The sequence below is a fragment of the Barbus barbus genome (genome assembly GCF_936440315.1).
Source record: "Barbus barbus genome assembly, chromosome: 7".
In the NCBI taxonomy this organism is placed as follows: domain Eukaryota; kingdom Metazoa; phylum Chordata; class Actinopteri; order Cypriniformes; family Cyprinidae; genus Barbus; species Barbus barbus.
In genome coordinates this window covers 16,959,933-16,985,578 of record NC_136735.1, presented here as the reverse complement: position 1 = coordinate 16,985,578, position 25,646 = coordinate 16,959,933, and the positions used below count along the sequence as shown (strand labels likewise).

The 25,646-nt window shown below is 36.7% G+C and overlaps 1 protein-coding gene across 1 annotated transcript; it reads left to right on the top strand.

The window, feature by feature from the left end:
• LOC306872428 (Krueppel-like factor 12) lies at positions 1-25,227 on the top strand. The gene is made up of 6 exons (XM_079420972.1): positions 1-174; positions 12,770-12,851; positions 15,213-15,762; positions 19,177-19,315; positions 23,003-23,160; positions 23,273-25,227. The coding sequence occupies exons 2-6, from the start codon at positions 12,786-12,788 to the stop codon at positions 23,464-23,466; spliced, it is 1,107 nt and encodes a 368-aa protein (XP_079277098.1). The 5' UTR covers positions 1-174; positions 12,770-12,785; the 3' UTR covers positions 23,467-25,227.
• The last annotated feature ends 419 nt before the right edge of the window (positions 25,228-25,646 follow it).

Genomic DNA, 25,646 nt, shown 5'->3' with positions numbered 1-25,646 from the left:
CATTTCCTCCTGAGAAACACACGGTGGCGGAGGAGGGAGGAGAGAGAGAGAGAGAGAGAGAAGGGGGTCACATCAGAAAGTGCGACAGAAGAAAACAAGACAGAAAAGAGGGAGACAGAGGGACGCTGTAAGGATAGTGGTTCTCGCTGTCAATTACTGAGGTTAATAATCAAGGTCAGTAAAGTCTAATGTTTTTTGTTCAGTTTATCACTCCTTAGACTGTTGGGTTGTTAAACTATGAACCAGTCAGCTGTCATTTAAAAGCCAGGTAAAATTGTCACAGCATCTTAAAGTCTTTATTTTATGATTAAAAAAAATTTAAATAAATGTTATGAATATTTCAAGTGTAAATGTTAACAGAACTGTACATTTATTAAGTAAAATTTAAGAGCTCAAATTGAATAAGTTATAATTAGTGTGACAGAAGTACAGGATTGTTTGGTAGCTCTTTATAACTTTCATTGCTGTTGACTTATTTGTATTATTTATTTTGTTCGAGTGTATTATTGAACATTTTATACAATGTGTTTACAGTACTGTGATCTTTACTGCATGTTCTCTCTTCCTGTTGGTTTCTTGTCATATAAGGGCTAATTTCAGGTATATAAATAGTTCTCTGAACATTTATAAATGTTACATAAATGCTGTATAATCGGTTTGTTTTTCTTATGGGTACTTATGAAAGACTCCAGGATTGCATTTACTTCCTTTTTCTTGGTCTCTCTGTCTGTCTGGTTTATACTTCTGTAGGAACTGCTTCAAAATTATTTGATACAACGATACACGATAAACATGAATACAAGAATTGCACAGAAGAACAGTAGCTTTGTTGTAGACCAGTAAGGAACTAGAGTTGTTACATCTGTTGGTCTGATTTGGCATGGATGATTTTCTCTCTCTATATCTGCCAGTGGTTTCCCTCTCAAGTATGTGACATGGTCTTCCTAGCCAAGTCAATCAGGGCTTCAAAAGCTCTGAAAAATAATTAGACATCATTCAAAGAAACCACAGTACTATTAGAGTTAAATACAATTTAAGCAGCTATAAATATACAGCATCCTCTGCACCGCAGAACAGAAACCGCACCTGAGTTCCTCCAGAGAGTTGATCAGTGTCTAGTGTCTGTCATGTCTGCACCGGATGAGCTTTGTGCTGCAGTTGCACGGTGAGGAAGTTCGGGGGTCACTGGGTCTCGTGTTTTTGGAAGCATTTCTTCACCTGAAAGTCAATAAAATAAGCAAACTTGCCTCTCACTGTGATGCTTGAATGACACAGTGAGGCAGCTGGAGCTCTGCAGGTTCACCTCTGGGTTGTTGTTGTTGTAGATGGTCTTTAGGAACACAAAGTGGGTGCGCAAGAGTGCCAAAGGGTGAATGTGTGGGCTTCGTGCAAACAAGATCTGGATCAATAGTCTGAGGGGGTGTGAATCAGGTGTGGACTGAGTTCTGTGTTGCAAGTTTTTAGAATCCCTGTAATGGACTGGCAATCCATGCAGGGTGTTTCCCTTCCTACGGTCCGAGATGCTGCTTTATATGCTCCTGCATCCCCATAACCCGTAAATTGACTGATGGAAGTATAAAAATGTATTTTGGTGGTAGGTGTCTATGTAAAAATTGTTGTGGATTTGTCAACACTTGTTTTGTTTATTCAGATATGATATGTTTACAGTAGTATTAATCTTGATATGACTAAAGTTTCAGTAGTCAATGCAATTGTGAAGTTTCATGATCTTGTGGTTTCAATTTCGAAAACACAGCAAACCTACTGTGATACTGAACCTTTTTTGAAAAAAAATAATCTAATTAAATTAAATAAACTTTAAAGTGCCCCTATTATGCCATTTTTAAGGTTGCTAATATTGTTTTATGAATCTCCTAAAACAGGTTTACATGCATCCAAGGTTAAAAAACACTTTAGTTTTCTCAAAAAATAGCTTTAATTTTACCTCATTTCTAAATTATTCCTAAACGGCTCGTGCGAAGCAGTTCGAAGAATCAGTCTCTCTAAACCCCTCCTTTTCGTGAGCACTCGCTGCTGTGATTGGTCAGATGGCGCAGTCCTTTGTGATTGGTCCACCGCGTACAGCGCGAATGACAGGCCGTGGGCGGACATTATGCAAATGTTTACTTCGTGACGTACAGCCGTGACAGAAAAGATTCGAATTCATAATGACTCGTTCAGGCGATCGCGAGTCGACTCTTTTTTTTTTTTTTTTTTTTGATAGACAATAATTTTATATAGGCTATAGTGCACTTTCGGCTTCACAACTTTGCAGAAAGTTTATGTTCACATACTGCTACATGACACACTGCATGAAAGGTAATATTCGAAAAGGCATAATAGGGGCACTTTAAATAATTAAAAAAAAGTGTAATGTAAACAATGTTTCGCAGTGTTTTTTAGTTTTTGTTTAAGAAATAAACATAACTAAACTTTAATTTGAAAAAATAAATTGTGTAATGTAAACATAGTTTTGACATTTTTTATGTATTATTTTTTAACAGTAATAAAGAGCAATGAACCTGAACTGACCTTTGATAAACAAACAAACATACATACATGCTGTAATGTAAACATATTTTTGAAATTTCGAAATAAAGTTAAAAAAGCTTAAATTTAAACAGTTTAGTTTAAAGTATTTCTTATGTATTAATAAAGAAGAATGAAAAAACTGAACTAACCTTTAGTAAAAAATAAATAGTGTAATGTAAATGTTTTGAAATTTTTTGAATCATGTGTTATTTATTTACTTTGTAAATAATAAGAAATTAAATAATCTGAACTTACCTTTGATAAACAGACAAAAAATGAATAAATAAACAAACTTTTTTTTTTCAAAGTGCTTATTATTTATGCACTGTATTGTTGTTGATTTAAGAAAAAAAAATATATTACAACAGCTGTCACTGGCGCAGTACTCTTTCGAAAGATACACCTTATTTACCCCTAAAGATAGCATATTAGTACAGTATTAAAAAGTACATAGTAGTACCTTTTGTAGACATAGTAGTACCATAGTAGACAACTGACCTTTTTTTGGATATAGTAATTGACAGAGGAAGGTGAGTGGAAGTGCATTAGGACCCTACATTATAAAACATATCTCATTATTGTATCACCTCTTAACAGTCACTGTGTTTAACCAATATGTACATTGGTTCATTCACATGTGCAGCTGCATTCACTGAGATAAAACTCAAATTGATACCAAACTGAATACTCGGTGATATCAATACTACAAAAAATACTGGTATTGTTGAATTTTTACTTTTAAATGGTTATCCCTAATCAGTACAGTAGACAAATATAGTCTTGGAAGTCAAAACAGTTAATGGAAATGGAACTTGAAGTATTAAAAGATAAGCTGAATCCTTTGCTTTTAAACTGATTTTCGGTGAACTGCATCTCTTCTTGGCATAGAAACCCAGCTGCTTGCATGCAGCCATGCACTTACACACACCTACACACATGTGCACACACAACAGAAATCAGAGGAACTAAATCTCCTTTGTGAGTCACCAACCTACAAAGAGTAAAGTGGCAGGGAGGTTTCTGTACAGTACGGGAAACAGCAGACCTCCCGAGTGACCGCCTGGTCCATTAAACTGAGCTCTGCAAAAGGGCTACAACCAGAGCCTGTAGCGGATGCACTTCCTGTGAACACTTTGACTGAACTTTGACCTCTGACCCCATGGCCACTCCTGATGGGGCCTGACCTCCAAATGCAGGAGGAAGAGGGAGAGAGTTTCATGTGGGATCTGTTCCTGGTTAGGGAGCTGTCAAAGCCCGACAGTTGTCTTCTGCCCCACTGCTGCTGTCAGGGCGAATTACTTCGGAAGAGCAAAAAACTTGTTCTCTCTCAATCTTTCACTCCTTTCGGTCTCTTCTTTGGTTTTCACCTGCAGTTGTTCGTTCTTTTTCACATTCTCCACTTTTCCCCAGTCTTTAAATGCAGCTGTGAGTTTTCCAGCCTCACCAAGGACAGAGAAGGAAAAACAATTCTTACCCAGCCCTGTGTGAGCATGCACTGCTTGAAAACAAACACAGCTGCCTTGCTCATTACAAGCAGGGGCATCATAACACTCAGGGAAGAGGGCTAGTATCGTTCAAGGGGTAAAAACTCTTGCCTTTTGAGTATCCAAAAAGAAAAATGTGTGTTCGGTGGTCGTGATCTGTTTTGGAAGGGCTGCGTAATCTCTAGCGATCACATCCTTTCCTGTCCTCTTTTCCTTCTGCTTCCCTTCCCTCTTCACTGCTTTTCTGTAAGTTTGTTCTTTGTATGATGTTCAGTCTCTGGGTGGTTAGCGGTCATGCTAGTTAGCATGCTTGGTTACTGGCACTCACGCCATGCTTTAGGGGCTGAATCTTTTCTGGCACTGCTCTAGAAGAGGCTCATTCTTTCCCACAATGCTCAGGACAGCTGGGGAGGGCTATTGCTGCCCCCTGAGTCTGCACAGCCTAATGGGAATGCAGGCAGATCTCTTCCAGCTGTGAAACAGGCAAGACTTTCAAACACCTTGGTGGGTGGTTATTTGGAATGAGCGGCATATTGAATATTCAGAATATATGTGCAATGCTTTTCTGGTGATGTAAAATGAATCAGAATTGTAAATATTGTGATTTTAATGTGCTTCATTTGGATGTAAATTTACTAAAAGTGTGTCTTGGTGGAAATTTCGTGGCCTTTCCTTGTCTCACATCTTAAATAGTGTGTTTAATTGGTTCAGTCGTTTTGCATGAATCATTTCATCGGTTCTTGATTCAACATTTTATGTCACTATTCAAAAATATTCAATCATAGAAGTTTTTTTTTTTTAATTTGGTAACATTTTAGTATAGGGACCAATTCTTACTATTAATTAGTTCCTTATTAACATGCCTATTATATACATATTGGCTGTTTATTAGTACTTCTAAAGCCAATACGATCATATTCTACATCCCTAATCCTCCCCAATACCTAAACTTAACAACATCCTTACTAACTATTATAATTAATATAATATTAAATATTAATAATGCAGCACATTAGGAGTTTATTCAGGCAAAATCATGGTTAATGGTATGTTAATGTTGAGAATTGGACCTTAAAATAAAATGTGAGCAAATATTTTATTAGAAAATGTTTTCAAATTATACATTTTTAAATTTATTTATAAAACGTATGAAACTGTACCATTCCTTTACTTCTTAACATGTTTATTACTATAGCTTTTTTAAATATGAAATATTCTGAAATTTGAAAATATATGAAATGTTCTTTATTGTGTTAATTTTGTTAAAAAATAGTGTGAAGAACATACAAGAAGTACTTGAGTATACTGTATTTCTTGCTTCGAATATTGAATTTTTAATGAGCAAATTTAATTCAATTTCAGAGCAATATAAATATATCTACTGTATATAGTTAGCTATACTTTCCGGCCATAATGGTTATAACATGCAGGAAACACACAGACAATGTGTGTCTTCTCAAAACTTTGAGAAGAGCAATCAGAGGTGTGAAGGCAGCAAAATATAACAGCATACAAAGTGCAAAATGGACTGCTGAGCACAATAATCTTTGTTTAACTACAGTTGTGCTCATTAATTATGATTTAGATCAGACCAAATCCAAAAATGTGGCTCTTAGAGGCTGTCCCTGAGTGGAACCAGAAAGTAAGTCCACACAGCCACTGTATGGCTCAAGTCACTGCAGTCAACTGACCTGCATTTGGGAACATTAAAAATTATATGATGGTTGCCCCTATTTATTTATTTTATATATTTTTTTCGAGCTCTCGTTTTCAAGGAACGCATTTTTTCTTAAACTCTTCACTGTCGACGCCATGCATTGCACAATATTGCCTAATAACACGGCCTTCAAATATTGCGCAACCTGGTGTGTGCCAGACCTCTGATAATAAACAGTTTGACGGCATGCGGTTCAACAGTTCAAGTCAAATTACACACATCTGTCTCACCCTGTCCAGCCGAACACTAGAGAGAAAGCTTCAGATGTTTCTGGCCCGCTGTCTTCGTGGAAGAGAGCACAGCAAACCAGTCCAAGCTGTGACCTAGAGGCCATTTGTCATCTTTTTGGCCTGATCTGGGGGCAGGATCGTTTTGTAAGGTCTTGATCTTCACCATTGTAAAACTGATCTCCAATCTGTCCTAGTACGTGTCTTACAGCATGCTGCGCGTTGTCAGAAAGAAGCAGATGCAGAAGAAATTACAGACAGGAAGATGACAGAGAAAAAAACGTAGAGGGCATTTCAAGGTTTAGTTGAGTTGTTTGCAAAACAGGAAAAACAGTTTCTGACACTTTCACTCTGCATGGGTACTTTCATCGACTTGATCTTCTTCTGCAAGACAGAAAAGACACTTGTTGGATTAAAATAGTTTTCTGTGTATGTGATAGATGGCCTTAGACATCTGACAGACTTTCCACTCACAGACACAAAGACTTGACCTTCTGTCACCTGTATGGCAAGAGGCAAGTAGGTCCCACATGAAGTCAGTAAATACTAACCTATGTGCTCCTCACGCTGACAGATTTAAACGGAGGGGTTCCAGGCTCCCCTCAAATCAATAACAGATGTGTAAGTAAGCGTGTTCACTTCTAGTTCTCTCTGAAGGCAAGTGGAAAATGCAGAAGCCTGATTTCTGAAGTAAATTCGAAGAATCTGCAGGAGACGTTATGTAGCGTTTATTTAAAGACTGTGAGGAGCAGATGAATCTTCACACAAAGCATTGATTGTGAGGCTGAGAGAGAAGGCCGTTTCATCCATGAAGAGCATTCATGGATTTCATACATCAACATCTTGTCTGGAATGTTTATTATTGTAGCCATAATGCCAAAATCTCTTTACAACTATTGATGATAGATCACCACTAGGTGTGTGAAATGGGCCGCCAAGAGGTCAGTCGCTTTGAGTCCCTGACTGTATTGGTTTTTGATTAAACCAGACATTTGTTAACATTATTAGCTTTTCAGATTTATGGACTGTCAGCAACATACACATAAATGTTTGAGCCATATAGGCCATAATTATATCGATCAAGGAAATCAAATTTGATATTGCTTTTTATTAAACATGGCTCTGGAATACTTTATTCTGCCACTTTCATATCTCTTGAATCACATTGTGAAAACAATCTCTCGTTCGCTTCATATTAACACAACTGCCGGCATTTTGCGTCTCAATTAATAACTAGTAAACATGACCTCAGAGGTCTTCAGTATGAATTTTTATTTATTTATTTGTTGTCCTTAGTGGAATGCTTTCAGATAATTTACAGGTATGATTTTATAACAATTGAACTCAATATTTCAACTTTCTTCACAAAAGCTGCATTTTTTTTTTTTTAATTTTAAGTGAGCTAATAAAATATTTATACTCAAATCACTATTTTGTGTTGAAATATTTAACTTTGTGGTGTCATGAACAGGATAATGTAAATCCATCCATTATCCCTGTCTGTAAATTATTCCTTTTACACACAACAGTGCATTATATGCATGTTTTTGAATGAATTGGTTGAGTGAATAATTCAGTAACTCACTCATTAGGACTGTTACCTTTTTAATTCCTGAAAGAATCGGTATTGTTGAACAAATCGATTCTTGAGTCTGTCTCTCTCTCTACTCTGGGGTCTACAGTTACCACAGTTTGAGAACCACTTATGAATTAGTAGATTTATTCAATAATGAGACACTAATAGGAACAAAGGAACCACTCTAAAGGGAACCAAGAAAGAGGAAACATTATTTATGAGCCTATTTAGTGGAATGACATTGTTCGATGAAATTGTTCGGAGATCTGCTGAACAAGGCGAGTCCGTTCAGAAGACTGGAATGTTTACATTAGTGGCCACAATTGTTCCTGGCATTGTTTTCCTACAAATGTCTGGCCAATCAATTCTTTAAACGTTGCTGTGTATTCACAGTTGATTCAAATAGTGTAACAGCACACCTCTCCCCAGAAATTCCTCACACACACACAGTCTTCTTCTCTCCCTCACTTTTTCTCTCTTGGAGGTTTGACAATGTCCTGGCTCTATCCGACAGAAGTTGTCCTGCCAAGGAAAATTAGCTCTGTTGAAATGGAAAGTCTGAAGTCACTCAAGGCTTTTTGGCAAAAGACAATTACGCAAAGCAGGAGAATCTAGAAGAAGTCTGCATCCTGGGGATGGATCCAGAGCAGTGTCTTTGGTTCTGCTCAGTTTTTCAGCACATATTTACTGAGATCAATTTAAAAAGGAGAGGTCTGATCTTGGAGCTGTATCCCAGAGCTATTGTGAGTTAAGACACAGATGTGTCTGTTATCTAACCAGGGGAGGAAGGAGAAAAGGGAAGAGTGGAGATGAGGGAGATGTTTGTACAGGAGACATTGTTGGTGAGGCTTGAGCCTGGTTATCAGTAGCATGGCAGTGGGCAGGAAGCAGCTCTGACCTGAGGTCACATTCTGATGAAACTTGCCAACTTCCCAGAAAATATGTTGAGTCACTGCTTTCTCTAAATGAGTGAAAACTGAGTGAATGACGATTTGCTTTGTTAGACCTCATCTAATTTGAATAGAGATTACATCTAATCTTAGTTGAATAAATATAGATTACAATAGATTTTGACATTAGCATGTAACTAAACTAATGACCCAATACCTTAAGATAGAATACTCCAATGTATATATATACACACACACATACACACACACACACACACACACACATATATATATATATATATATATATATATATATATATATATATATATATATATATATATATATATATATATATATATATATATATATATATATATATATATATACATATTCATGTATGTTACTAAGCATGTTACATGTTACTGACCCAATTACACACACATATTGGATAATATTAAAATAATGATGATATTCCAATAGATTCTGGTGTTAGCATGTTGCTAAGCTAGTGGCCTAATGCTTAAATAGCACACAAAATACAGGATATTTTAAAACCAAGTGAGCAGCCTTTTTCTCAACTCTACAGTTGACTATTCGTTTTCAATAGATATTTAGGGTAGCATGTTGCTAAGCTAATAGTCCAAATACTTTAATAGTACACACAAATATTGAAACATTTTTCAAAAGATATTGCATGTTACCAAAGTCCCTTTCAATGAAAGTCCATTCACTCGGCCACCATATTTTCAACGCCCCCGGGCAGCTCAAACAAGACCAAGGACTATCTAAATGAATGGGGGAATCCAGCCTGATCTCACGGCAATTCGTATATATTTTACGAGGTGGCTAATTCGTAAGAATTCATACGACGTCGCTCGTACAAATTCATATGATTTTTGAACCGTCTTTGTATTTATATAGTCTTTGATGTTACTAAGTTAATGACCTAATGTCAGACACACATATTGGATAATATTGAAATAATGGATAATAGGCCTATTCCAATAGATTCTGATGTTAGCATGTTGCTAAGCTAATGACCAAATACTTTAATACACACATATGCCATTAGTTCAACATATTTTTCAGTACTAATTAATGATTTATACTCTGGTTGGTTGGTCTTGGCTGGATTAATGTCACAAATCTGGTCTATGAACTTCCATTTACTCACCACCAGAGGTCACTCCTCCATCAAAATGACCTTCACACCACACAGACTGTTACATTTTACCCTGGACTGCATTTCCCTGCATTTCCCAAGTACACACAGCTGTCTCAATCACATTCTCACACCTAAGAACCATCTCACAAACACACGCCCTTTATAAACCATGGACTTCCTTTCACAGATTGCCAAGTATTGTTCTGTGTTTAGCACTCTCCAAGTGTTAGCTGCCTTACCGAGCCATTCTGTGTTTATGTTTAGCTCCGAGTATTAGTCTGCATTTATCACTCTCCTAGTGATAGCTACATTACGTTTTCTAAGTCTTAGTTTAGTTTATTTTGTTTATAGCCTCGTTTCCTGATTCCTGCCCTGGTATCTTGGATTAACCCTGGTCTCTCCGTTCGGACTCTGCTCACACCTCGTTTGGATTATTGCTCAGGTTTTCGGACTACCCCTCTTCTCAAGCCCTCTTGATATCATTCGCCAATCATAGACCCACGCCTGCCCTAGGATTACTCTGTGTCTTGCCTATGCCATACTTGTTTGATGTTGTTCGACCCTGCCTGTGTTTATGACCACGTCTCTAAATAAAAGCCTTGCAAATGGATCCGCACGTTTCACGTCTAATCGGCTCCTTAACAATTAAGCTGGACACAGCTGGGTTAAACTGGTTAAGCTTTTCTCTCAACCTGGCCAAGCTGGTTTTAGCTAGTTGGTCAGCTGGTATGAAAAGTCTGACCAGTTAGAACCAGCTTGACTAGAAAAAACAAAGTGTTCAAATCTCCTCTAAAACCTGCTTGCTAAACTAGATGCTATAAAAGCTGTCTAGGTAGGCAACTCACTAAGTCTGGATATCTACATCTTCATTCTTAATGGTGTGCTTACCTTTCCTAAGATCCTAAGTCACTAATGTAAATAACTAAGAATGACCAAGAAAATCTTCTTTACCAGTTATATGTAAAGACATTAATTACAAATTTACCTCATCATTCAGACCAAGACATCACAACAGGAAATAATAAAATACCACAATGGCCAACCAACCCCAAGCAACAAAACATTTCTAATGGCTTTATCCGGGAACTCACAAATGTTTTAAAGATGTTGTATGATGTGTTACTGTACATGCAGACATGTAAAGTGGGGTGCTGTCCATCATCACCTGGGTGGAGCAGTGCTTTAAAGTAGAGCTTCTTTGGTAAGAACATTTATGGAGTGTCCTCAGACTGGTGCCATTAAAGTGGGTTTGGGCGTTCTCTGCTTTGAAAAACCCAACAACACATGGACATAGACAGCATTTGGAAGCAGGGATTTTAAATGGGCACAGCCCTTCAGACCCCACCCGTTTCCTCTCACATCCTGTCTGCCAGGGATTACAGTCATGCACACACACACACGAAGAGCGAGAGGTAAACTAACCAGGTCAACACAAGCCAAAACAGTCAGCAGTTTCCAGTCTCTCTAATGAATCTGCAAGTGCTGCAGTAACAGGAAGAAATAAGGTGATTTCCAGATATAATCCACCTCCTCTGTTGATCAGTAGGCTACTGCAGAGTAAGACAGGACTAACCCCATGACCTCCAAAAACCAAGGAAACATTCAAACTTACGCAATACTTTCAAATGCTCTTTATGCGAGTTTGTGAGCACATAGCTGCCTGTGCTTCATTCCTGTAGTGTTAGTTGTAGTGAAATCCATAAAGTTGGAACAATAACCAGTGGGATCATAATTATTTTAAGAATTTCCTCAAATGTGATTAAGGTCAATGACAAATAAGAGTGTTCACAATAGGGAAAATGGGAAAATAAAAAAATCACGTGCTCTCTTAAAAATGTATACTTTGTGTTATGTTCATGTTAGTGTCATATAGTTTTTAGCTGAATGAACAATTGAGTAAAAAAAAATAATTTTTAGGTAAAATATTTTTATATAATATATAAATTATTTAATATAATAAATTATTAAAATCAAAGTTTGTGGGGAGTCTCAAGATTTGTCATAAGGATCTGAAAAATTTCCTCCCTGATATAATTTACTGTTTGTTTGTTTGTTTTTTTGCTGTTAATTGCACCCCATGACATGGCGTCAAAGAAATATTAATAAGAGATTATGCCAAACCATTTTATACATTTATTGTAAGATTTTCTAATAAATGTGTGTGTGTGTGTATATATATATATATATATATATATATAATATATAAATGTTTAGCAATTAATAGATCCAGACAAAAATGAGCGTTGTCCCATTCACTCTTTACCTTGCAGTAAATGACTAGATTTATAATGCCGTTACTGAAGCAAGGGATCAGTAATTGCTTGCAGAGGGTGATTCTGTAGTGAATATAACAGCTTGTCCATCTGAGTTCTAGTAATTTGTTCTAGCGAAATTTCACACCTCTCATTTCCGGCTGTCTGGAAATCGGAAACTATTTGTTGACTTTCAGTACATTACATTTCACATCTCATTTACTATAGCAAGGTTTGGGTTCTCATTTTTTGACAGTCAGACACACATGCCAAATCATGAAAGCACAAAATGTCTAACTACTGCAGTAAATCCTGCTGTATAATGGTTATTTCCTTGCTGAAACTACCCATGTTTAATGATATCTTAACTGAATATTAAAACATGGGCAATGTCAATACAAAGTTATGTATCATAACATTTCTTTTGAAGTAACTAATGTCTTGCCAGATGTCATAATTCAGGATTGTTGCTTTAACAAATCTAAAACAAGATTACGTGGCAAAGTTTGAAGTGAGTTCTTTTCAAGCTGCTGTATTCACAATTGGAGAAGTAAACAGAAAATGATAAATAACAACTGATAGATCGATTTTTAATAAGTCAAGGCATCTGTTCCGATCTGATCGAAAAAAAAAAAAACATTGTAAAAAACCTCAAGTAATAGTAAACACTTCTCAGAATGATATATTAATGCTACCTGGCGTGCTCTCTCACATATGTTTATTGTTATCCTCACACAGTCTATCTATTCAGCTGTTGCTAAGCACAGCTCCTATATGATCTGTGAGACAAATCCAAGGCTGAGCGGTCGTATCATCACAGTTATACCAAAATATATTTGATTTATCTGTTCCTCACAACAACACAGTGTGATTTAAAACTTGAACTTATTGAAGTCTAACATTGTTTTTCTGCTATCCCTCACAGGAACAGTGCTATCAGGATGTTGATGCTGGATGGGATGCCTGCCCTGCCAATCAAAATAGATCCTGCAGAGTCACAGAGACGGGTAAGCGGTAAAAGCGATGCCACACAGGTGCAGAGGTTTTTAAAACTCAAGTTGATAATGGTTACACTTTATTTTTAAGGTCCAGTTCTCATGATTAATGGTTCTCATGATTGTGTATTAATAGTTAGTTGTTAAGTTTAGGTACTGAGTAGGATTAGGGATGTAGAATAAGGTCATGCAGAATATGTGCTTTATAACAAAGAGTAAATATGTTAATAATAGGCATGCTAATAAGCAACCTGTTAATAGTGAGAATTGGTCCCTATACTAAAGTGGTACAATGATAATTAACCAATATCATAGTCAGGCAGTCTGGAACCCTGTGAACGCAGGCAAGCAGAACGATGCAAACCGGTGCTTTTACTATCACCATTCATTTCAGCAATTATTCTCATTACAAAAAGAGTAATTTTTACTTTATTTTAACGTTATGAAAAAAAGAACAAAAAATTAACACAAACTAAAGGTAGTATAACAATACTACAATGACGGATGAATTCTTTTTTTATATTACAATTTACTAAATTTGAGTAGAGAGAGAGAGAGAGAGAGAGAGAGAGTATTGTATATTATTATTATTATTATTGTTGTTGTACTGTGTGTGTGGTGGTGGTGGTGGTGGTGGGGGGGTGGGGTTATCAGTTTATCAGTTTACAGAACAAACTGAGACAGACTAAATCCAGAAGAACTGTGGCAACATCTCCAAGATGCTTCAAGAAACATACCTGCAAAGCCACAGTACTGTTAAAAGTTTTAGGCATTTGTAAAAATGCTGTAAAATGAGGATGCTGTCAAAAATAATGTCATAAATAGATTTTCTTTATCAATTAACTAATAAAGCAGCTTTTGCCCTAGGTGCACTCGAGCATAGTTTTTCAGGTAGCTTTGCAGGTAGGTCTCTTGAAGCATCTTAGAGACGTTGCCACAGTTCTTCTGGATTTAGTCTCTCAGTTTGTTCTGTTTCTTCATGTCATTCCAGACAGACTGGAATCTCACTGGATTATTATAAATTATATTATTACAATTAATGGCAAATTGAATGTTTGGAAATGTAAACTGATATTTCCTACAAATAACTGACTTTCCTACAAATAACTGACCATTAATAATAAACAGATACACATGCTTCCCCCAGTCCCCGAGTCCTAAAGCTCTCTCTCCATTTTCATGCTCAGCAAAACCCACGCACATAATATTTTGCACCCTGTTTTACCCGTTTTAACGGTTGTCATTGTCGTGTCGTTGATCAGGTCGAGTGCAGGATATGCGTGGGCCACACAGCTCAGCTTTGAAGTGTGTTAAATCAACAGGCAGCGCAGTCGCTGAAACGTGCTTCTTGTTTGAGTGGGCTCAACGCCAAGACCCTTTTCTTGGAAATGCATTGCTCCCCCCTATTAAAGCTGTCCTCACCAGAAGCTCTTCGGATTTGGAAAATTAGCCATAATGACTGGTAGCCCCCCCCCCCCCCCCCCCCACGAGGGGTTGGATGTTGGCCGAGCAGGAGGGGAGGGATAGGAAGGTGGGAAAGGTGAAGCATGAGTCGAGTGGGAGAGAAACGGGGTAGAGATGAAGTTTCAAAACATGTTCCATTTCGGCTGAACAGCCTCCAAGTCAACCACAGTAAAAAACAGAAGGGAAATTTTTGGGCTAGAAATAATGCTGCCAGCAGACCACTTTTTGTCCATGCTTTCATGGAGTCTGAGTGAGTGCTTCTGACATCTTTGACTGGAATGTTTTGTCGATTTACCGATTTTAATTTAGGATAACAGCTGAGTCAGCAAATGTCTGAAAGACTGCGTTTTCTTAACTTTTTCTCTGCACCTTTTGTGGTGTGTTTTCCTCCCATATAATAAACAAGCACTCTCAATACTACTCAATACTGTCACAGTCCTTCAGCCCTCCGATTTTTCATTTCAACCTCCTGCTGTAGGCAATCATAGATTATTTCACTCAGAATCTCTCTTTAGCAATCATTAAAAGCATGCATTAAGTGTATTACTTTATTCTATTCAGTGATGGACCTGGTTATAAGTGTCATTTACTGCATTTGATCAAAAATAAATAAAAAATGGTAATATTGTGGAATTTTATTACAGTTTTTATGATTAACAATTTTCAGCAGTCTTCAGTGTCACATGATCTTTCAGAAATCAGTCTAATATGCTGATTTGCTGCTCAAGAAACATTTCTTTAAATACAAATACTAAATTTTTGTGGGGAACTTTACTATTAAGGCCATAAATAATCAATACAATCTGCTTTTCAGGTAAGGACTTTTAAGACTGAAATCCTAGAATGTTCCTGTTTCAGTGTAATAGTAATTAATAGTTAACTGATTTCATTTTGTTTCTTTCCTGTCAGTCTCCCGTGATCCATGACTACACAGAGATGGGCGTGCTGGTGTTGAACCGCAGATTTCGGACACCATCAGATGATAGACGATTCCTGTCTGACCCCTTCCAGACGCAAACAGAGCCCGTGGACCTGTCCACCAACAAAGCCAGAACCTCCCCGTCACTTTCAGCATCCTCATCTTTATCCTCGTCTCCCTCGTCATCCTCATCATCAATACAATTTTGTCCACGCTCCCCTCCTTCCAGCAAGTCTGTGTCATCTTCATCACCGTCATCATTATCTATGCCTTCGTCCTCCTCCACTTCAGTCATAACCCCCGTTCCTCGTTTGAAGATGTCTCCAGTGGTGGCCTCTCCCCCATCCAGGAGTTTCAGGGGGCAGTCATATTTGCACATACCCCAGCTGATGCCTCCTTGCTCCAGCCCGGTCCACCTCCACCCACGCCGGGTGCCGGTGGTGGTGCAGCCCATGCCGCTGGTCTACCCGGGAGTGGGATCGCTGGGAAACAGCAGGCTCATGATGCCGCTGCTGGAGGAAAACAGGATGCACAGGAAAGGTGAGACAGAAGCTTGGTTGTCTTAGTGACCTTACGACAGATAAATGACCGACAGCCCAAACAGCCAATGAAATTGCTGCGCTGATAAGCTTTGTTGTTGTCTGCCATTTTGTCCAACAAACTTACTGAACTGGCTGTAACATACAAACCTCCTTTTTTTCAAATTCCCAACATTATTGTAAAAGGGTGTTGTTATGGTACATGTAATTCAATACAAGGTATTGGATCAGGGAATTACTCAGATCCAAGAATTGCAATTTTGAGATTTTTCTTTATTTTTAATTGAAAAATTGTATTTCTCTTATTTTAAATAAAATAAAATAACATTGAAATAAGTTGTTCATTGAAATAAGAAAAAAAGGTCACTTTATTTCAAGGTCCAATTCTTGCTATTAACAAACAATTTACTATGACTTTTGCCTCAATAAACTCCTAATGTGCTGCTTATTAATAGTTAGTAAAGTGGTTAGTTAAGTTTAGGTATTGGGTAGAATTAGGGATGTAGAATATGATCATGCAGAATATGTGCTTTATAAGTACTAATCAACAGCCAATATGTTAATAATAGGTATGCTAATGAGCAACTATTATTGAGAGTTGGTGTTACAAAAAAAAAACAAAGATGCAGAAAAATAACTAAAATTAAAACTGGAGCAAAGATAAATTAAAAAACAATTTTTACTAAAAATGACTAAAACTTTAACTAAAATTCCAATAAAAATGGAAAATAAAAAAAATATATATATTTTTTTTTAATAATTAATAAAAACTACAATAGTATTTCAGGACACCTACGTTCCTGTAAATGCCCCGTTATATATAAATAAATATATAGCATTAAATGCAACTACATACATGGAGCCAAAGTTGTTTTTTTTTGGGGGGGGGTTTAAAAGGTACCTGCAGAAAGTGCCCATTGCATGGTTTTCCTTTGTTTTTATGTCAATAACGTCGACTGTCTGACTTCTTTGATCTCCCCTTGTAATTTCAGTATCTTCTGCAGATATTTTTAGTGTTTCAACACGACTTGATACAAAAGCTTGTGCTTTCTGTGTTTTGCATTGCTTTTGAAGTAATGTATTCCAAAATCATCAGGTTCATCAGCAATCAAGCTGACTTGTCACTTCATCTGTCTTAAAAAGGCACTTTGCATAGTTAAATAATCACTATTGTGAGGTCAATTGCCGGCATCCAGGCCAGTATTGTGGCAAAAACCATCTTGCTGCAAAGTCTTTCACACTCTTCCTCCCTCCACTTGCCTCCCTCTTTGTCAGTAGGTGCAAAGCACTGTGTTTCAAAGCCTCTCTTGGAGTTTCCGTGTTCTTGGCAGGGTCAGTGACAGAACCCAGAGTCTGGCTGTGTGTTAGACATGCTCAGCTCTTATGAGTTCAGCTCCATTGTGCTCCTCTCTTTATATTCCTGCTGCTACATCAATGCAAGAAGTAGATGCTATGGCTAAACGAGGGCACCTGGGTTTATTAGTGACAAAGCGTATGGCGGAAACACAATAGCAGCTGCGATAAGAAGCATGTTTAAAGACACTCAAACCCTTTTTTCTATCTAGGAAAGCTTGCCTTTGGGCAACAGAGCTGTTTTTAATGGGCTCTGTGGCTAGGAAGGCTTTCCATATATTCTTTTTTCATCCTGTTTTTCCTCTGGGGGGAGGTGTAGATAGAGGCTGGAGATGTCCAATGTTATATAACTCTCTCTTTTGTCCTTTGTATTAGTGTGTGTTGTGTCTCAGAGCTATAGACTGACCAATCAGAGAAGGGCATTTATCTACATCAGAAGCACACAGTGTGTGCGAACAAGCAGGTTGACACATAATTAGGTCTGTGCAGTTCACACTTTGATGATCCAATTTCAGTTCATTAAAAAACATTCAAGATTCACACACTGAGACCAGCCCCCTATCTTGAGGGTCCGTGCCCTTATGCTCTGCAGTCTCTCATGAAGTATCCATGGCAACAAGACAGGACATAGAATGACACGAATACAACGGAGACCTTTGAAATTGCTATTACAACCAAACAAAACAAACCAATGCAAACATGCCCAGCTCGCTTATTGCAAGAATAGAGTGAACTATATTCTGTTATTCATTTGAGCTAGGAATAGATGAGTTCACTCAACATAAAATGTCATTAGTTCTTGAAATTCTAATAACAAAACGTCAAAGCTGCAAAGGTTAGATAGGGGAGGTTAAGATTATCAATGTTTAATCAACTGTAAATCAGTGTTACTTTAGTATTATTATATACTATTATAGTTTTTTAGTTTAATGTTAGTTTAAATCATTTCGTTCTAGTATGGAAGCCAGTTTCCTACACTGAGTAAAAAATAAGGAAAAGGTAATTGCAACGTTTTATCTCACAATTGTAACTTTTTTCTCACAGTTGTGAGTTTACATCTCGTACTTCGAACTTTTTCCGTCAGAATTGTGAGATATAAACTCGCAATTGCAAGTTAAAAATTAAGAATTGCAATATATAAACTCGCAGTTCTGACTTTTTTCTCAGAATTGCGTGATATAAACTTGCAGTTGCAGGTTATAAAGTCAGTATTGCATGATATAAAAAATAAAGTCAGAATCGTGAGATAAAAAGTCGCAATCACTCTTTTATTTGTTCGTGTTTGTTAATATTTCTATTTGGCTTTCAGGATTAGTTTGAGTCATTTTAGTAAGTTTTCATCTAATATTTATATTTTATTTCTATTAATGAAAACAATTTTTAATGGTTGTGGTTTACAATAACAACACTGATTCAATTAAAATGATGCTTATATTTTGATCTGTTTATCACACAAAGGTATTACATGACTACAGATAACTTCATATGCTTTAGTGCTGCTTTCAGTGGTCTTTATGAATTGTTGTATTGCTTCATGGAAACAAATATAACAGTATATGGGTTTGGAAGGACATGAGGGGGAGTAAATGAATGGCTCAACTTTTTCTTAAAGGAAACTCTCAGTTGTCCATCAAAGCCTTTATTGGAACATTAATCAAAATGTCATTAGATTAGAATCTTATTAGTTGAATTTAATGTGTCATTGCTATGGCCATAGAATCAAACTGAAGAGCCAGTGTCCTCAAAACTGAATCATTCCCATGCATTTATAGACATAACTACAGAAATGAGTTACATATGTAATTACATGTAGGTATTTTTTTTTATATCAGTACAATGTTAAAAACATGTACACAAAAGTATCTATTGATCAATTTAAATGTAAGTACATAGTTAAAACACTTAATATAAAAGGGGTCCCATCATGGTAAACCATGCACAAGCTCTGAATCAGAAAATGAACACTGTTTATTTATTTATTCATTTATTTTGCAGATTGTAGATTATTATTTTGGTCTTTGTATTGTAAATTCAACTGCACAAACCTTCTGTTTTTATCCAGTCACACACCGACTCGCAGATGGGCTGTCACCTCGGCGATCTTTGAGTGACAGCGAGGATGATGACCTGCCCAACGTGACCTTGGAGAGTGTGAATGAAACAGGATCCACTGCCCTGACTATCGCCCGCGCTGTGCAAGAGTAAAGACACCTTCATCATTAATCTGCAATATTTATAATCCAATCCTATCTATCAGTATGATAAATGATGGTAATTCTCAGAGCTCACTGTGTGCACAGTGATATGATATCCAGGATGACAAAGAATTTAGAAATAAAATGTTTTGATTGTGATAGGGACTCAAGCTGTTACAAGGAGAATCACATAAAGGTGTAAACATGGGAGGGGTGTTAGCATCCAAAAAGGTGCTTTTTAAAGCAGATGTGCAAATAAATATGTTTAAAAGCATAAAAACAAAGATTATTAATAAAAACAGTCTAAAAACTAAAATGTCCAGGTACTAAAAACAGTACCACTTCCCCTTTCTACTAGTGACAGTAATCTACAGCTTTTCCGGGTTACACTTTATTTTAATGTGCCCTTGTTACAGTGTAATTATACATTAAGGGACTGAGTAATATTAATTAACTACACTGTACTTACTATATGGTCAGTGTTAGGATGAGGGTTTGGTTTGGGGTTACTTCTATGTAATTATGCATAATTTATTATTATAATAGTAAGTACATGTAAGATGTGTAACAAGGACACCTTAAAATTAAATGTTACCCTTTTCCGCTCTTACTAATTGGAACATACAATTACATAAAATATACTCATGCCTCACCATATGATTAATAAATAAGTATAAGATAAGATATTTAAGTAAATAAGATACGAGTTGAATCCAGCATAGGTACATACAATAAAAAGGATGGATAAAACCAAAACATACATTTGCACAAACATTTCCATAAATTAGCTCAAATGAGAGCTTTCCACAAGCTTGTGCTTCCTTTAAGGCCACGTCTACTTAAACAGGAAATACAAATATTAAAAAATGCACTAAACAGTAAAGAACACAATAAAAAAACAGTGATGGAAGACAACTTCAAGAAGTGTCCATCACATAGATATTTAAAAGTAAACAGATATTTTAGATATTTTAAAAATTAAAAAGGAAAAATGCTGAGAGTTAGTGAGATCTTTTTTTTTTTTTTTTTTTTTTTTAATAAAGAATTAGATATGGCACATATACCTGAAGTGTTTGCGAACTTATAAGAAATAAAGTAGGGACAAAGGCTATTGGCTGGCAGTGCTGCCTAAATGTGTGTGGAAAGGATAAATGGGCCAGTATGATTCATAGAAAGTTGCAGGAGTGAAAATTAGTGTGAAAGTGAACGTGTCTTATTGCTTATTTGACTTGTTGGTTCTTAAATCAATAAGGATTTGATCCAGTGAGTCATAGACTGTGTCTATGTAGTTATAGTTTAGGGACAACATTTTTAAATCTGGCAAAACCACCCTGGGGACATTTTCAGACATTTTGACTGGAAAAACTATTCATAAATAATTCCAGTTACAATTTTCCTTAATTATTGTATGATTATTTTTATTATTATAATTTGCTTTATATACTCTCGGAAATAAAGGTAGAAAAGCTTTCACTGGAGTGGTACTCTTAAAGCATATTAACACTGTAAATTTGTATAACATTACTTAAAATTTACATATTAGTAGCTAGTTGGTACATAATAGTACTTATCGAAAAAGTACTGTCCCAGTGACAGCTTTTGTACCTTTTTTTCTGAGCATGTTTATATTTTTACGTGTTTGGCAGATGCCTATCCAATTTAAAGCATATTCAGCGTAAACATTTTGCGAGTATGGCCTTGTTTAACCAGTTGAGTCTGATTTCAGTCTCAGAGGGAGTGTGTGCTTCAGGTTAAATGTGTTGTGGACACAGGTGCAGGAGTCGATGCAGGTTTATGTATCCCCTGACCCGTGATCAGCTGAATAATGAATGGACGTCATTCTTACCTTTATTATTATTATATTAAACTGATAAAGTCAGTGATGCTGCCCTGCACGTCGCCACCACTGGAAAGCCCCTCTGGTGTTCTCCAGTGGGAAACATACAAACAAAAGACGGAACATAAATGACTGTGCAGACTTTAGTCTGATGGCAGCTGCTGTTTCCCTCCCTGGTTCTCTCTTGTTGACAACAGTCTGATGTTGATTCTTACTGTAAAACTTAGATGGAGTTCCTCTGACCTCGCACTAAAAATTCCAAACTGCTTATGAGCACACGCTCCTAATGGAATGTGGAAAATAGTGACAGCATTTTAAAGAATGTAGATATTGTTTAAAGGAGGAAAAAAGGATGTTTTCTTTCTTTCTTTTCCTCTTTGGGCCCCAAAAGTGATGGAGTATGCCAAAAGCTACAGGTGCCCCTTGTTGACCCCCCTCCACACACACACTCACACCCTCCACTCCTGCAACCCAAAAGAAACAGGAAGTGGCTCTGCAGGGGGTGAAAAGGCCTCTTCTGCCACCCAGAAAACATTTCCAGTGAAAACTAGGCACACCATCTAATTGATCCTGACAAGAAAATAAATTGAATTCAAGAAATGGCAGATTTATACCAAAGATATGCACAGTATAGTGTAGGGATTTAATTTCAAAATTAACATTTGATACTCTCTTTTGATCTTTAAATGACAAAAAATGCAAATAATAATGTAAAATGTTATAGAATTCTGCAAACGTATACATTTCTGAACCATTAGCGCCACCAAACGGAAGTGCAAAAAATAATAGCTTTTGTACAGTTTTCTAAACACGCCCCCGTCCTGTTTGCAAATATTACTATGTCGGGCTGGTTATCGTATTCAAACTTATTCTTAACCATTAATATTTTTTAAATTCTATTTGTAAACACCAACTAGGCCTAAAAGTATCTTAGATTAACAGATCTAACTGCACGCAAGGAGCACGCAACCTCTTTATTGCCATAGAGATCCACTCTGGTTATGGAAGAATTTAAGAGGAATCAAACTACTACTTTTATAATAAAAGATGACTGCAGAATAGAGTGGAAAAGGAGAAATAATTTAACATCACCTGTAGAACATAGTCTGCTGGCGTCCATTGATTATTATTAGCGTAGCTCCCTCAAGTGGCCATTTAAAGTAAAGAAGAAACATTTATTTTTTTTCTGATTTGTTTTACATGTGAATTTATTTCTAACATTTACGGTTCGTGTGTGTGTGTGTACTGGTATTTACTACATTATGTATACTACAAGTATAGTAATACCAGTACATTTTACCTTGTGAGGTCCCCATGAGGAAAACAGCTTATAAATCATACAGAATTAAGTGTTTTGAACATCTAAAAATGCCGAAATGTTTGTGTGAGAGGTAGTTTTAGGGTAAGGAGCTATAAAGTACAGTTTATACAGTAGAAAAAATATTATGCCCATGGAATGTCCCCATAATGACAGGAATACCAGTGAGTGAGTGCGTCTGTGTGTGTGTGTGTGTGTGTGTGTGTGCGCGCGTGTGTGTGTGTGTGTACAGGTTTATATGTCCTGGTGGGGATTTAAACATGAATACACACGGTGAGGACCTAAATTGAGGACCCCATGGGTACAAAAGCTTATAAATCTTACAGAATGAGTTTTTTTTTTTTTTGAGAAAGTGAAAAAACACAAAGTTTCCTGTAAGGGATACAAGGATAGCTGACCAGACTCTCTCTCTCTCTGTGTGTGTGTGTGTGTGTGTGTGTGTGTGTGTGACTACCACTGTCATACTAAACAAAACTGTCTTCAAATAATATCCTTTATTGCTTCTGATAACATCAAAAATCATATTCTGTCATTGCAGTTCCCTGTTGCCGTTCAGCATCGAGAGCCTGCGGAGGCCCAGGCCTTCAGAGTCACCTGACTCAAAGAGGAGACGCATTCACAGGTGTGAGTTTGAGGGATGCAACAAGGTTTACACCAAAAGCTCTCATCTTAAAGCCCACAGACGCACACACACAGGTGAGTCAGCCTACATTTACATCAGGTCAAGTTTGGAAAAACATTTTGTTCCTGTCAAGTACTTTACTTGTACCTTATTTATTCTATATGTGTTTCTCTCTCTCTCTCTCAGGTGAGAAGCCATACAAGTGTACGTGGGACAATTGCACATGGAAGTTTGCTCGCTCTGACGAGCTGACACGACATTACCGCAAACACACCGGCGTCAAACCATTCAAATGCAGCGACTGTGATCGTAGCTTCTCCCGTTCGGACCACCTCGCACTCCACCGTCGCAGACATGCCCCACAAACATGCATAGTGTGAAAAATACATTTGATGGACAATATAAGCAGACAGAGCAGGTCTCTATCTGCCAGTGTCGCATGCAGAAGATCTGGAATTACTCCTCGCACAACAAAGAGGTGAAAGACAGGAATGAGAGATCATGTTGAAGATGACGTCCATGTATTATGAGATCTACATTTCCCTCGTATGGTTTATCTTCTGCACTTTTATGTAAGGTTTTTTCATAAAGGTGGGAGCCACAGAGTCTTGTACTAACTATTAAAAGCTATGTGCAGTTAAAGGTGCTGGATACGATTTTTACACATTAATACTATGGAATCAGCAAGCAAATATTTGCTATGTAAAGATACAGTGTAGTAACTACATCCTTAGCAGAGACTTAAGTCAGAACCCCTCTGTTTGTGTAATTCGAGCTTGTCAGTTCGGTTTTTTGGGGCATGATTTTTTTATTGTATGTGAGCCCTCCCTTTGAAACTGTTGGCCCTCATTGCATTTATAATGATATAGTAGCCTATGGAGCTTTCCCACATGCCGTGTTTCTATATATTAGCATACTTCTTCACTTGACATTTTTAGTTTACAAAATTCAAAGGTTTTCTCTCATTCAAAGTTCTCTCTTATTATATATGAAGAGTTCAGCTGCAAAAACCATGAGCATTTTTCTCAGGCTCCTATATTTATGTTCAGTTGTTTCACTTTAATAGCAATGAAAATAACCTATTCATTGCCATTAACGTGAAATTACAAAACTACACATGAGAGCCTGAGAAAAAAATGCTCATTTTAGAAGAAAATTTCAGATGGCACTTACAGACTTTTGCAACTGAACTCCTCATATCCCGTTTTCTTGATGTGTTGCCTGTGGGGGCGTGGCCGAACGGAGGGGGTGTGGCCAAAGCGTACGTTTGTCTTGTTCTGATATGCGATTGTTCTTGTAGTTGAAAATCGTATATAGCACCTTTAAATGTATTTGATTTTCCAAACCTTCAGGTTTACTTATGGAAGCCTTATTGAATTCATGAATTGCATATCATATAGTTTCAAAATATTTAGAATTCATTTTGCAAGACTTATTTTTGTCTAAAAAGCATTGCAGATGAGCCTGCATCTGTTCAGTGCAAACTTTGGTTATGCATTTAGCAAATAAAAGTCAGTTTGGAAAAATAAATGTAATTTACCATTTGCAGGGTAATCATGGCATGGCTGTCATGAATTTACTGAAAGGCTTCAAATTCTGCATGGACTCCAGTTATCACTTTATTATGGAATCTGAAATTGTTGTTTTTTTTATATATAAATATATATAGCAAACTGAATGTGAGGAGACGGCCGTACCATTGATGTAGTGTTCTGTCCTCTCAGAGACATTCTCTCACACCGTTTAAAAATCTTCCTTGCATCATTTGTGCACAAAACTAGTGTAGCAGATGTCTGTATATTTTATAGTCTTTACCATGTGGTATATAATTTTTGTTTGTTTGTATTGTATGTCATATATTTGTTCTGTATTCTGAGATTTGCACCCTTCTGTCCATAAATATGTGATGCCAAAATTGATAGTATTTTACAGGGAACCCAGTGACTAAAAATCATGAGTGTAAATGATCGTCAAATGGCCATTCCTTTTTATTATTTTTTTTCTCTTCTACAATGATGTATCTGTAAATGATGTTATGGTAAACATTTCAGTTTTATATGAATTTAACTGTGAATTTATACATAAATACAGTATATGTTAGAAAAAAAGGCATGAATAAAAGCACAGATTTGTATGTACAGAAAAGACTTGTGTGACTTTAAAGACCATTATAAAGGCTCAAATGCATATGCATTATGAGTTTAGAGATTAAGTGATAGACTTAACCTACAAGACAGAACAGAATATAAGAGACAACTTATAAAAAATCAAATAGGGCATGGATTTATTTGTTTGTTTGTTTATAATTCTGGTAGATACTGGAACTGAAACTGCACTATTCTATGGCAAAACACATATATCTTAACTGACAGACATTTAGAAGAGTAATAGGCCTATATAAATTGCAAACATTTAATTATATAACATATATTTTTGTAAATATATCTTGAACATATTTTGATCTTTTTTTGCCATACGTCTATATACTTCCTGCTGAGACAGCGTTTTTTAAGCTTTGGAGTGTCTATGAGCCTATCGCATAGTTTACGAGCCAGCTGAG

Excerpts from the sequence above, each read along its gene's own strand:
- LOC306872428 (XM_079420972.1), top strand. The coding sequence starts at position 12,786 with ATGTTGATGCTGGATGGGATGCCTGCCCTGCCAATCAAAATAGATCCT. Across the intron at positions 12,852-15,212 it reads CTGCAGAGTCACAGAGACGG|TCTCCCGTGATCCATGACTA; the intron begins GTAAGCGGTAAA and ends CTTTCCTGTCAG. Across the intron at positions 15,763-19,176 it reads AAACAGGATGCACAGGAAAG|TCACACACCGACTCGCAGAT; the intron begins GTGAGACAGAAG and ends GTTTTTATCCAG.